At 39.2% G+C, this 15336-nt stretch overlaps 1 protein-coding gene across 1 annotated transcript; it reads left to right on the top strand.

The window, feature by feature from the left end:
- Window positions 1-7981: 7981 nt before the first annotated feature.
- LOC309601217 (interstitial collagenase-like) lies at window positions 7982-14672 on the top strand (the record flags this gene model as incomplete). The annotated part of the gene is made up of 10 exons (XM_082334150.1): window positions 7982-8086; window positions 9085-9329; window positions 9603-9751; window positions 9842-9967; window positions 10699-10860; window positions 11226-11343; window positions 12016-12149; window positions 13187-13346; window positions 14263-14363; window positions 14572-14672. 10 exons carry the CDS (start codon window positions 7982-7984, stop codon window positions 14670-14672), a joined length of 1401 nt encoding a protein of 466 aa, XP_082190276.1.
- Between the last annotated feature and the right edge of the window lie 664 nt (window positions 14673-15336).

Raw genomic sequence — 15336 nt, 5'->3', positions numbered from 1 at the left:
ACCGTTGATCCTCCTCTACAGTATCTGTGCCCTCCACAGCATTGCCATTGTGGTTAACTGCACTAGACCATGTTATTTTAAATGGGATAATCTCTTCTGGCTCTGATCTTTCCAACTTTTTTTGGAAATATTATCTTTCAGATGGGATTATAGTTTTCAGAGCAAAGCTGACTTGTCTAGGTCTTTCATTATTATTTTGTAGTTTTCTGGCTCCCAAATACTTATCTGACTAGTTCTTCCCTGGTTTTGATGATTTCTGATTAGTTGGGACTCTTTCCTTCCTTATTTCACTAACTGTGCACACAGATGATCATACTAATTGTTGAATATGAAGTCTTGGATCTGTAGCAGAAGTAGAGTTTAACTGACTCTAGTACTATCTATCTGTCTTAACATAATTTAGCTCTTTTAGTGTTGTATGTTGGTGTCTTTTTTTGCCTCACAATTCTTATTTTGAAAATCTCTGGTACTACTGACAAGTCAGCCTCATCATTTGAGTGAAAGCAGGCTTTTGAACTGAAGGTCATTGACCTATAGTCGGCATCCTGTGCTCCTCTGAGGTACAGTTTGAGACCTGGACTCTGAGTTTATATATTCATTACCAGTGGTACACTCAGTCCAAGCATTTCAGTTATGGTTTTCTCAGTCTTCTAAACACATCATATTTTTCCACGCTATAGCAAATTTCTAGCCTGTTTGCATGGAAAATTGGATGAAGACAAAAGTCTGTTCATAAGGAACAGGCTTATCGTGTGACTCTTTCTCCTCTGAAATTCAGATCACAAAAATTACTTTGCTTTCTTCAGTGTTTTATTTATAATTGTGTCATTTCTTGTGGTTTTCACCATCTTGTCTTGGAGGACATTTTGCCTACATCTAAATCTATTTGCTTTTTGTTTGATAAGGACTGTGTAGTGTGTCATCAGACACAATCCAGGAGGTACAAAGTAGAAGGCCCAACACTATCTGCCCTAGAAAAAAACAGTTTTGTCTGGCTGTTCTTTTTCTTACCATTTATTGGTTTTATTGGTTTCACACACTCACCCTGTCTGGAATGTCCTTTAATATTGTTCCTGGCATGATTACATATGTATTATCACAATAGGTAGGGCTGTGGTAGTGAACCAAAAAGCTATTGTGTAATGATTTCGACATCCAGAACTAAAAGACCCCAGAGAGTTTACCACCTAAGTAAAACAGGCAAAGGTAACTGATAAGTCCTGGCAGAAAAGAACGAAATTGAAATTAGTCCATTTAACTACTGTTTGCAGGAAGTTGCTCCTAGTGAAATGTTGGCTTGGGTTTAAGGAAATGGGGGGGGGGGGGGGGGGGGGGAGAAGGAAGCTCTTTCTTGGTGACAGAAGTGGCAGATTTGTGGGTTCAGAAGCTCTGAAAGCAACCCAGAACTGCAAAGATGCATCTCTCAGCTGCCATTGGTATTCCAGAGAAAATAGTTAAAAGCTGCCAAGGTGCAGACTTTGTTTCAAGATGATTCCCTGGCAGCCTCTGAACTGCCATCTGACTGGTCTCCAATCAGCCCATTCATTTTTGCTTCCTGCCAGCAAGACAACTGCCCTTGCAGGTTCACAAGCAGTAGCTGTCTCACGGGACGTTTTGGTGTTCGTGCCATGTATCCCACTGGGGGCCTGTGAGCCTGTAGCAATTCCAGTATGTCTCAAATGGTCTAGAGCTCCGGGGCATATGCAGATTTATTTTGTAGATCAGTGTGGAGACATTGATCTCTTCTTGCTGCCTCTTTCAGGGAAAGTTTTACATCTGCACAGCTTGTGTGACAACTGCCAAGTTTAGAGACAAAGGAACCCAATCTGCTAAGGCTGGCTCTGCAAGGCATCCCAGGGCATCAGGGAAGTCATGCCCGGGATACAACAGAGCAGGTTCCCACCCCAGGCAACATCTCAGCTACGGGGATGAAGAATGTGACTTGCTTTTCCTGCGCGTTCAGGAAACAGGTGCTTGGCATGGCAAGTGGCACTCCTTTCCTTCACCTTTTACTGAAATCATTGATGATGCCATGTCTGAGACTGTGCAAGTCACTGAGGTGTAACTCAGGCACGGCTCCAGTCTATGACTTGTCAGGTTGAATTGCTCTTCTACAATAGAATATTAGGGCTGATTCAGCACCTGACATACTGAGCCCTATCGCGGTGGCTTTTGGACTTCAGCATAGTTTGAACTACACCATCGTGCTCCTAACACTGCCCAGCACAGCAGTTTGTAAACAAAGTGATTGATCATGCTCTTGGAGAAGAATCAACATTTCTGTAAAGGAAATGTTTAACATTGGATGACGTTAAGCCATAAGCTTGTGCAAACTTTAAGACATATGACTTGGAGGGTTGTCTTTGGGTTTTTCTTCTTGGTATTAGAATCATAGAATCGTTAAGGTTGGAAAAGACCCTTAAGATCATCGAGTCTAACCATTAACCTAACACTGCCAAGTCCACCACTAAACCATGTCCCTAAGCATCACATCTACCTGTCTTTTAAATACCTCCAAGGATGGTGACTCAACCACTTCCCTGTGAAGCCGGTTCCACTGCCTGTCTACCCTTTCAGTGAAGAAATTTTTACTAATATCCAGTCTAAACACCCTCTGGTGCAACTTGAGGCCGTTTCTTCTTGTCCTATCACTTGTTACTTGGGAAAAGAGACCAACCCCCACTTCGCTACAACCTCCTTTCAGGTAGTTGTAGAGAGCAATAAGGTCTCCCCTCAGCCTCCTCTTCTTCAGACTAAACAACCCCAGCTCCCTCAGCCGCTCCTCATAAGACTTGTGCTCCAGACCCTTCAACAGCTTCATTGTCCTTCTTTGGACACGCTCCAGCACCTCGATGTCCTTCTTGGAGTGAGGGGCCCAAAACTGAACACAGCACTCGAGGTGCGGCCTCACCAGTGCCTAGTACAGGGGCACTGTCACCTCCCTGGTCCTGCTGGCCACACTATTCCTGATACCAGCCAGGATGCTATTGGCCTTCTTGGCCACCTGGCCACACTGCTGGCTCATATTCTAATGACTTCTCTAATTTCATGCAAATATCTGGCAACCAGTTGAATATTGCTGCATAGTGACATGATTTATATCTTTGACACTTCAGTCCTTGCATGAAAACTGACATCCTCCAAGGAAAATAGTTTGTTTCAGGATATCATTCTGGGTTTGCAGAAAGATTTTTGTTTTGCTGCTTCAAAATAGATTGGAAACACATGAAGAGATTAAGATATGCATAAGAGCACAGAATGGACATAAAAATACTTTCTGCAAGAATGATGACTGTACTTTGTAGTGCCACCTGCTACTGAAAAGCAATTGCTAATATCATTGTGACGAATTATAACAGTAAATGATTCTTAGATTATGAAGTACCACTTTTAACTTTTATAATATTAAAATTTCAGAACGACCAATCAAAGTTCTGTTTTCTACAGTGATTTTGTAGAAACCCCACTATGATTCACAATGTGAATTCATTTTTTCATTATTTAGTCAGGGGTGTGGGTAGAAGTTCCTCCTTAGGGAGAGAAGGATGAAAGCCATTAGAACATTTTAAAATATTATCAGATGTAACTAGGGGAAAAGGGAAATAGCTTGAAGAGTCAAATGCAAGCCCTAAGTAAGTGAGGTATGAAGTAAATGGAAATCACTGAGACAGAAACTTGTTCGAGGCTGGGAAACTCTTCTGAGGAAATATGTGTCCTCTTACGCTTCTGCCTAAATGTCATTTTCAATCAATGCTGGAAAGAGGAAATGTGCTGGATAGATTTCTGGCAGTGCTTACATTCTACATACTATGCAGACTTAACGAATGAGGAACAGTGAGTAGAGTACCTAGAAAAGGGTCACATCGAGGTCTCTTGCCTCAACACAAACAACAAGGGTGCAGTTTTGCTAAGGAAGAAGTGTGCAAATAAATTAGGATTATTGCTAATACAGGGGGACACGAGCCTGTACTGCCTGGGTGTACAAAGGAAAAACCCTTGAAAACACTGGCCCTTTCTTAACAACAGTGTCAACCCCCTCTTCCTTAGGCACCCAGTTTGGGTTTAGTGGTGACTTAACAGATGGGTCCCAGACCTGGCGGGGTGATTCAGGGTGACTCGAGTGAGGTACAGATGCTTGCGGTCCAGGCAAGAGCTGCCTCTGAAGAACAATTGGGGGTAGGTAAGGGCAAAGTTTACCTCTCTCCATTGGTTACATGGAGATTTTAAGCAAACTTCAGGCAGGGCCAATGTGTTAGTTGTCCAACTCTGGTATCCTCATAGAGGTGAAGCTGCTACAGCTCCATGCCCCCAGGTCCAGCCAGCAGCAAGGCTGGGTGTGTATTCCCAGTAGGCACATGTGCACACACATGTACACACACATGCACACACACATGCACACAAGAACACACACCCGAAGACACTATGGACCCCTCAACAGCTGGACTCAGACAGCCCATCTATCCAGCAGCTGCCCTGGGATGTCCTGGTGTCCCTTGCTGCCTCATGCACACACACACAAACAGGTCTCTCCGACAACAACCCCAGATCACACAGCCTCCTCTGTTGCTGACTTGGGCCTCCAGTCCTTCAAGTAGCCAACCCACAGAACCCTGGTCTCTCCAGTATCCAGCCCTGGCTTATGGCCACTTTGACACCCAACTCCCAGCCTCTTAACCTACTCACTGGCTCATCCAGCTGGATCTTTGTTAGTGCTCGCACACATACCTACGTACCCAAGTGACACGCATGCACCCCGGTCTCTCCAATTGCAGCACCACAGATACAGAGGCCTCCAGCCCCTGGTCCCACCCCCAGGGCTGTCACTGAGACACCCCCGCCACCTCTGCACCCAGGACAGAGCCCCATCTAGAAATGAGGTTTAGTAAGAGGCCAGGACAGAGTGTGCCGGTCAGGTGCAGGCGCAACACAAAGCTCCTGCAAGCAAAGTACGTAGACACTGGTTGGCACTCAGTAAAAATTCTCATGTATTTAGAGGGGTCTCAGTTTCATTTTGGCATATCCATGTCTCCTTCTGTTGGGTTTTGAGTTTTTTGTCTGAAGGCAAGAGCTTGAAAAGGAGAGGGTGGCAATGTGCTAGCTGCCACACCATGGGAGCAGCAGATGACTGAAACCTCTCCCTCCCTCGTTTGAAGGCGATGTGCCGAAGGACACGCAGTAGGAAGCCTATGCAGATGGTGAAACGGGACATGACTTTGTAGCCCAACACTGTGGAAATTCCCAAGACGGAGGGAAGCCACTGCTTCTGCTTCCTCTTCCTGATGCTGTTTAAGGTTTTTCACTTGATGACTCTTCAAATACATAAACAGCTCCCACAGCTAGTGCTGGAGTCCAGGACTTTCTAATCCTGCCACTGGCGCCCTTGGAAAGTAATTTATTTAAATTTTACTGGAAAGCAACCAGATGTCCTCTCTGCCTGACTCAATATCCTCTTGGTCACATTAAAATTTGGCCATAGACCCTTTGCAGAAATGTGCATGGCAGCAGAACCTCTCTGTGCAAGCTGCGACACATGATTTCCTAACATTCCCATCTCAGCCACCGGATGCATCTGATTAATTTGCATCTCTTCTTTGCCTGTATGTGTTTAAACATGCCTATGATGCCTTCGGAAAATAAAAGAAAAAAGGACAGAAGAAATAAGAAATTAACCACTCCTTAGGAAAAAAAAATAAGAAGAAAGAAATGGAGGTATTGAATCAGGAACTATATAAACCAATCTATAGAAACACATGAAGGAGAAACATTTACAGGGAAATAACACTAGTTTAGAAACAGAATTAGAGAAGTTAAGCAGCATTTCAGAAATCCCAGGTTCATATGAGTTGTAGCAAAGACTTTGGAGAAGTATCCAACACATACAATTCTTTCTTTTTCATGTCTGAAAATCAAGATGGATTAAGAATAATCAACAATGAAGTTTCCTTGGACTATGAACCATGAGGCTGAATCTCTTTACATCTACAAAAGCTGTACCCTTTGAAGAATTATTGTCCTAGTCATTTCAAATACCAGTACTAGACTGTTGCTTCTGCTTTTGAAATGTCCTGTATTAGATTCAGTCAATCACTCCAGACAAGCAATGTGACTCGCATTGGAAGGTATAAAGTAATTTGATTTTCCCAGGAATGATGTCTGCTCTGCTGAACCTAGATATAATTAGGGGGTGCTATACTACAGTGAGTGTAGAATCGTATACCAAATACATTATTTTTTCCTGATGTTTGGGAAACTAAGTGAAGTACTTCCCAGCACAATTAAAATTTTCTTCCTGTATTGAGCTCCTTCAGAGAAAAACTTGCTCATATATGAGAAAAAAAAAAAAATGGTACATATTTGTATTTCTTCCTCTCACACTAACATTTACGATTTCCCTTTTAAGGTTTCCAAGGAGGCTTTTTACCTCAAACAAAGACAGCAACACCAAAACCATTCTGAAAGATGTCCAGCCTGTACTTGATAACTTCCAGAATTCACAAATATGCAGCCACTTCAGGCCATCTACTCTGGTGCTTAGCTCTCCCTGCAATCAGAAAGGTTTTCCTCAGTTTAGGGGTCTACACTGTAGGTTCCCGCGTGTCCTGGGTATTTAAACTCCTCTTATAGTTGATAGAGACCTAGCCAATACAGTCAATGAAGTATAGAGGGAAATTCATCTCATCTTAAAGAAGTCCATGTCATATGGTCAGTTGAATCACTCTCTAGAATCCATTATCCAAAATGGGAGCTTAGACACCTAAATAACTTACAGATATCTACATGATGAAACGCTTAAAGCTGATTCCATCTCATTACTCATTTGCCTGTACTCGAGACACCTACTTGGGGCTGGCTGCCATGACACAGGAGCTGTGGAGACCTACATCCTTCCAGGGCAGCTGGAAGTCAGGTGGGATTCTCTAAAGATCTCAAATAGCACTAATGCTCAGGCAGCTGAATCCCAAACCTCCTGTCTAAACTTAATTAGTGTTGTTTAAGACCATTCTAGAGTCTTGGAGAACAGTCACTGCTTCCCTTTTAGGAAAAACCTTTCATATATTTAACAGCATTTATCATGGCTCCCCTCGCTCTTCCTTCCATGAAATAGTGAACACAGTGTCACAAAATGGTTACTTTAATCTTCCTTTTCCAGACTCATTTCCTGTTGGACTTCATGGAGCCTTTCCAACCAGAGCTTATCTCTCTGCCTGGATACAAACACACTATTGCAGCTGAGACCTTGTCCATGTTGGCAAGAGTATAAACATTATTTTACTTACCATACATATGGGAACCCAGTTTATGCATTCCAGTAACATGACTGATTTTTGTTAATATCAGTCAAAAAATGTTGAATCATTTTAGCACTCAGTTTTGCTAGCATCGTAAGATTGTTTTAGATCGATAGAACTTTTAGTTAGCTGATGACAGCCCTCCTGGAGTTATGATGCTGATTATTCCTAGATAAGATCAGTTCTTTGTACTGTCTTTTATATTTTATTATTACATATTATGACATAATATGCTATATTTTGTTAAATATTAAAACTTATGTATCATATATATAGCATAATGTTATTCGTTATAATACAATATGTTGTATTATGTTACTGTTGTATGTTATTTCCTATTATTTCTCCAGTTTGTCAAGACCTTGTGCCATAAATAGTCCAAATTCATGATTCAAAAAAAACCTATGAAATGTAGCTCCATGTTTTACCTGAAAAGCATTTCCTTATTTATTAAACACACTACAAAATCACCCAAAACGGAAGGCTCAGGCAAAATAAGGACAGTAACATTAGTTAAACACATTGCGTCACTACCTGATGATGAAACTGTTAGGCATCATTTTTACTAATCAGAGGATATTATACAGCATGAGTCAGACTGTCACTGATTTACAAATTAGCTATATAAACAGAGCTGAGAAGTGTGTTCAATAGCGCAAGAGTGAAACTGAGGCAGACAACCTTAGACGAGGATGAAGACCCTTTTGCTTCTCCTGTTGCTGTATGTAGCTGCCTCCTCTGCTTTTCCTGTGGCTCCAGAAGCAGAAGATGAAAGAAAAACCCTACAGCTTGTAGAGGTAAATATTTTACAGTGCCTTTCTAAGTGAAACATAAGGTAGTCTGAGAGATGACTATAAGTGTAATTCTTTTCACAGAATATGGCTTGAAATTAAAGATGTACCATTTCGCAGAGGTTTCAAGAGAAAGCTTTTCCTGTCAATCTAGAAAACGTGTGAAAATTATGTGGGACTTATTTACCCAAAAGTCATCTGAATATTGCATAACTTCGCTTTTGATGTTGTCAGTAAAGTAATAACAAATCTACCGAAGCATGAGTTCTAGCAGCAAGGCTCTGTGGCTGTGCAGAAACAGTCAAACTCAGCAACAATTTACATTTCAGAATGAGCTTTGAAACTTATGATATGACTGGTCTCAGTAACATGAGGGAGGAAACTTGCCTGAAGTAGGCATGTATTGCAACATTTTGCTGAATGGATCTTTTATGGAATACTTCGGAAAAAGAACACTATGAGAAATACAACACTTACATAGACATAACACTATTTATTGGAGACAAAATTGTTGAAATTTAGTAGGAAGACCTGGGTTCCTAATATATTTTGTAGCTAAAAATAAATGGCATGATCTGCCACATGCTGACTCTCTAGTGGCAGTCACCTGCTTCGTTGAGAGTCCTGGCTGTGTGGAGTCACACTGCCAATCTCTGTTTTCTTGAATAAGACCAGTTATAAGTTTCCTCATAAATTTTGCCATTAGAGTAATCAGGCACCATAAATAATGTGGAATTAATTATTAATAGTAAATATTCAATTTTAAAGACATTTCTTCATATATTCCATCAGTGAAACAAGAAATTCAGAAAACTGTATGAAAACTCTTGAGTTATATCTGACTCTTCACACCAGCTCCTAGAGAAAACAGGCTGTTCTTGCTCCTGGTAAACACAGGGCATGTTGATATGGGAATAGTTCAAGATTACTTAGAAAATTTAAGTGTGACTGAAGACAGTACTGATATGCCACAATGCTCTTCTTTTTTTTAAACTCTGTTTCAGAGTTATCTACAGAATTTCTATGATCTTCAAAGGGATCACCAGCCTCATTTAAGAAACAAGGGTGAAAATCCCCTTGCTGCAAAGCTCAAGGAAATGCAGGAATTCTTTGGACTACAAGTGACCGGGAAACCTGATCTTGACACTTTGGAGATCATGAAAAAGCCCAGATGCGGCATACCTGATATAGGGCAATATGTATTCACAGCAGGGAATCCCAAATGGAAAAGAAATAACCTGACATACAGGTAACATTTCCTAATCTGGATCAAAAAGATATAAATCTAGCATCCCAACTTTGCAGGGGTCTGAAGTAAGTACATTATGCTATATACGGACATCCAGAGTGATTGATTTCTGGAAGAAGACAGGCACTCTAGAAGGCAATATCTAAGATGAAGCCATTATTAATTTTTGTTCATGAAAGATATCTAAGATTTCTTACTTTTGCACAAGTTATTATTTTTCAGCTAAAATGCTGTATTCTTAACAATATATAATGTGTTGGGTTTGCTTTGAAGGATTTTGAATTACACCCCAAAGATGAGGCAAGCTGATGTAGATGAAGCAATCCAAAAAGCTCTCAGTGTCTGGAGCAATGTGACACCATTGACATTCCAAAAGGTTGAGGACAAAGAAGCAGATATAATGATCTCTTTTGCTTATAGAGGTAACATTAATATCTTCATGTATTAGATAGCCATCTGCAATTATAGAAATAATTTAGGATTCTAACTAATTTTTTCCCTCTTCATTTTAGACCACCACGACAATTCTCCTTTTGATGGCCCCAATGGGCAGCTGGCTCATGCTTTCCAGCCTGGTGAAGGTATTGGTGGAGATGTGCATCTTGATGAGGAGGAAGCCTGGACAAAAGACGGAAGAGGTAAGGGCTTTATAACTGGATCCATTTATATAGTTTGACCTCATGCAATCTTAGCTCATGTGATGCTCAGTTCATGAGCCTGTTTATAGGCAAAAAGTGAGCAAAAGTGGCAGAACTTGTCCTTTTAAATTGCTTTGCTCTTTTTTTTTTTTTCCATTTGTAGGTATCAATTCACAGAAAAGAGATTTTTAGGTCATAGTTGTTTATAATGACAACTAAGTCAGCACTTAAAAATGCTTTTGTTCAGATGAAACCTAAAACTTGGATACAGAAAGATCTGGTGTTAAACTTCTCAAGTCAAATCCTTTATCTTTCTTAACCTAGCACTTCAAAGTTTGGTGCTAACTAGGGTATTCAAGTATCACCAAAACTGTCATCTCAGTGTTTGTTTTGAAGGTTTTTTCTGTTGGATCACTGAACCTCCACTCGTTGTTGTTGTGATCCTTGATCTGAGCAGTTTAAGTGATAGCAGGAGAAACAGGGTTTGTTTTTAAGACACAAGGACACTAAAGAAAGGACAATGAGACAACAGTTAAGTCCAGACATTCTTTAAGTATTCATATAGCTCTTCTCTTACAATATTTTTGAGTTGTGACGTTGATAGCATTACTTACAGCCTCTCTTGTACCTGTAGTGTATTTTGGGAGGATGCATAAGTGTTTCCCATTTAGTCAACTGTGTTGAATACTGGAAAAGATTTTACCTTATTTCATATGATTTTTATCCTACAGGCTACAATTTGTTCATTGTTATTGCCCATGAGCTTGGTCATTCACTGGGTTTGTCTCATTCAAATGATCCTGGAGCACTGATGTATCCAACTTATTCCTACACGGACCCCAATGAATTCCTTCTTCCTCAGGATGACATCAATGGCATTCAAGCCATCTATGGTAAGAAAACATATTTTTATTTAATATTTCTAGTTGCGAGGCTGGTAAACAGTAGTAAGAATATATTTTAAACATGCTTATTCCACCAAAATGAGAAGTATAACTGTTGTTGAACAATAGATAACAAGAGAAAATTCCTGGAAGCTAACTTCAGCTAAGTCCAGTTCTGCAAAAAAAATTGTTTTGGAAAAGATGAACACAACGGGTTTTATCAACATTAAAAGCCTGCTTTTAGTGACAGACCCTTAGTTTAAAACCATATACCTTCTTATTCTCTGTAAAGACAGTCCTTGGTGTCCTCAGAGACCTTCTGAACACTGTCTTTATATTTCTCCGTACTAAAAAATAAAACGTTCTTCCTATAGGACAGTCTAATGCTGCTGTGCAGCCAACAGGACCCATAACTCCACAAGCTTGTGACCCAAATTTGACATTTGATGCTATTACTACACTACGTGGAGAAATAATATTCTTCAAGGGCAGGTAACAATAAGCATATATATTATCTCTTTAAAATATTCAGTAGTTTAAAAAAAAACTATAATCCATGAGGGAAAACTATCCTTTTGGAAAGTAGTACAAAGAGAAGCACTAGAAAACCACCATGTAGTTACACAAGCGAGAGTTCTCAAATCGTTAATCCTAAGAGCCCTAGTTGACAAGAGCAGTGAAGGAGATAAGGGCTTGTAGGTTGTTTTCCAACTCTTCTGCTACTGTGGCCACTGCTGCAACAGACTTGCCTCTGAACTCAGTTCAACTAATAGCAAAGCAAGAGCATTTATATATCCCTTAGCAATGTGTCCCTAGGTCCCACAGTGCAACCTTTCTACTACTCCTCAGTACAAGAGCAGGGGCAGAACTGAAAGCACTGTCGTGTAGAAAGATGTCTGTTAGGTGGTGACTGAAGCCAACTCAGCCTGCTTGTCCTACAGAGAAACAGAAGGGCTTATATTCATCTTGCCTAATTTTAAGCATGTAACTGAGCAGCTAAAGTTAAGAGTGCAGTTGCTCTAGATTTCCTTTACATTCAGTTGAAGGGGATATTCACACCCAGGTACCCATCTCCCCCCTGTTATACTGCAGGAGCTACAACAATTATTTTGCACTTATGATAGGAGCGGAACTATTTTATTACATAAATTTTGTTTAAACCAGATATATGCTGCGCAAACATCCTGAGAGGACAGAGGCAGAGCTCAATTTTATCTCACTGTTCTGGCCAAAGTTACCATCAGGAATTCAAGCTGCTTATGAAAACATTGAGAAGGATGAAGTTTTACTTTTTAAAGGTAATGGAATCTGAAATTCTCTACTTTTTCTGACCAGTTACTCCCTGCTCCTTTGCAAACTATGCAATTACAGAAGTCAAAGTGTTTTTTAAGGAAGATCAGTGACAGAGAGAATCTTACAAATCTGCAAATAATTAAACCAGAGGATCATAGAGTTATACTGCTGTAAGGGATCTCCAGAGGTCATAATGCTGAAAACTTGCCCCTCTGTTATAGTTAATGTTCTGAATAACAAGACATGAAAATACCTTCCCTTCTTCAAGTCTAGTTCTCTTCAGGTAACAGCATTTTGCTTTATGCAGAAGGATTTTTGCTGAATTCAATTGGTAAATACAGGCATTTGTACACTACTGTTACTGTTACGTTTATTAGTATTTTGTGATATTTTGAAAAAAACCAACCAAAAAAATGTTGGTGGAAAAGCGTATTCTGAGAGGAAAATTGTTCACTGAAAAAAACAATCAGTTCTTTTCTTTAAAGGTCTCAAATATGCTTTAAACATCTCAAATAACTTCATTATGCGCATATTACAGTACCTGATAGATTACCATACATGAATATGTTCATTGCATCTAAAGTTACTAAAGCATTTTGATTAGACACATGCCCTTCTTAATAGCTTAATTTAATGCACATTGTCTAGTTTTCAAAATATTATATGGCTCTATAATCAAATAGCATATCACAGCAATTTAACAAACTCCATATCCCAATCCAATGTCAGTGGATTAACTTATTAACCTCCAGCCTTCCCCAAGTTGTTATGCAGACAAATACTTTATATTCATTAGAAAAAAATCTGGGAAAAGTACTATCCACACACCTTATGATTCTAATGTTTTACTCATAAAAACAGAAGACATTTTCACTGTTTTCATGATGTAATCCCAGTGTAAGAATGAGAACCATTTTCTAAAGTAATAAACTGAGAGGAATAACACTGATATATAAGACGCATTCTTTGCTACCCATCTAAAACACAATTAAATGCTGTTTATAAATAGCAAGAACAAATGAAATATGCTTGTATTTTTCAGAGGATAAATATTGGGTTCTCAGGGGATATGACATTGCACCTGGCTATCCTAAATCAATCTATCGTTTGGGATTCCCAAAGACTGTTAAAAGAGTTAATGCAGCTTACAGTGATGAAATCACAGGAAAAACATACTTCTTTATAGCTGACAGATACTGGAGGTAAGATTTAATGTTCATTTACTAGAAGACATATTTTGCCTTTTCCCTGAGGACTGATGTATTACTATAAAATTCAAGTGCAATGATGTTTAAACCAGGTATATTCCAGAAATTTAAACAGGATTTTCTGCAAGCTTAAAAATTTTAAGCATTTGCTAGGAAATGTCAACTTTTCTATAGGATTTTTTTGCCATTCATTAGATTCCTGTAGCAGGAATGTAATTACTTGCAATTAATGAAACATCTGTGCAATAAGAGTGATTTTCTACTAAATTATTCACTTTTTCTCCAGAACAGTGCTGCTTTCCTGTACAATGTTGTGATAGTGTCCACTTTTCATTCACATTTCAAACAAAGTTAACTGCTAGTAAAAAGTGGTCTAATTGAATTTCTCTATGAACAAACTATAAATATTCTCCAATTGTACAGTTGGTCACATTTATAATTCAAGTGTAGCACATGACAAATTTCAGAGAGTAATTTTGTTTAAGAAGTACATGGTTGACACCAATACAAGTATGTTTCAGGACTGTGCTACCATCTTCTATTCCCAAGTTTTATGTTTTGTTTTTATACTGAACCGGCTATCCAGTGCCTCAAAATAGAAACTCATTTTATGTGCAAGTGATGGCCAAGGCTCTGGGAAGTCCAGAAATGCATTAATAAATTCCTGGGCTGCATTCCCAAGGTCCTTGTGAGCCTTGTTACAAACTTTACCAAAGGCAGGATTTTTGAATCTCAAGACACTCACAATGTGAGAACCTTAATACATAACAGGAAGAATCAAAAACTACTTCAGCTAATCTTTATAAGACTTTTTAGTAACTGTAGAGTTGCTTATGTGTATGAATTTGCTTTAGACTTTCAAAATACTGTCTGCTTCCTCACAAATTGTAATGATGTTTCTCGTGTTAAGATACGATGAAAACAAAAAATCCATGGATCATGGTTATCCCAGGAAAATAGTCTCCGACTTTGGAAAAATTGGCAGAGTTGATGCTGCTTTCCAGAAAGATGGTAAGTAAACATATATTTAATCTGGGTTTACTTGAATATTTGGCCTTCTGTAGATAGAATAATTTGTTTTCAAAACCCTGTTATTAACCTTAATGAGATGGAAATGAAAAATAGCAAGTATACATGGACTGTTTATGTTGGGGTTTTTTTCCAAAATACTGAAAAGAAGTCACCTATGAAATATAATTGGATCAAATTTTATTTCTAGGCTATGTCTACTTCTTCCACGGAACAACTCAGTTCCAGTTTGATCCTCATGCCAAACGGATTGTTGGACATATGAAGAGCATCAGCTGGTTTAATTGTTAATTGCAATGTTTTTCCATATGCACACTTTAAGTTTTTATGTGCTGAATTTTTCAGCATTTCATGACCATCAGGTCAGAACAGATTTCTGCCCAAATTCTGTGGGAGTATAATCTTAATAATTAGGTATTGTAAAACAAATACATTTATATAATTTATCACAGTTTCACCTGTTATATTCAAGTTTCCTAATAAATTATGTTTGTCATATCATTGTGTCCTTGATGTCTTATTCGCACTAATATTCAAGACCCAAGTCTAGCTTCCAAACACTAAAAAATGTATTCTGGCATTAAACATCAGATCTTTTTCCCAAAGCCAGAGAAAGGAGCAACCACCTGGCTCTGAACATCATCACGCCACACCAGCCCTGGTAAATCCTATGGGTAACTAGGCTAGTTGGGGCTCATTAGCATCTGTCTACAAATCACACTTCCACTTTCTGTTCGTCTTTCCCCATCTTCCACTCTTAGCTTTCCCTTCAGGCTGTATGTCTTTGCAAGTGTAGGTGGGTTATTTTTCTGATGTTTTTGGGTTTAGGAACCGGGTTTAAGCCTGGAAATGTAGATTAGAAAAGAGCCCTGAGATCACTGAAATCAGTCTCTTGCTATCACAGGTAATCACATCATATAACGGACAAATAAATCTCTTTACTCAAGGCTCTTTC

The sequence above is a fragment of the Platalea leucorodia genome (assembly GCF_965183815.1).
Source record: "Platalea leucorodia genome assembly, chromosome: 2".
NCBI classification, from domain to species: Eukaryota; Metazoa; Chordata; class Aves; order Pelecaniformes; family Threskiornithidae; genus Platalea; species Platalea leucorodia.
This window is presented reverse-complemented; position numbering and strand designations above follow the sequence as displayed.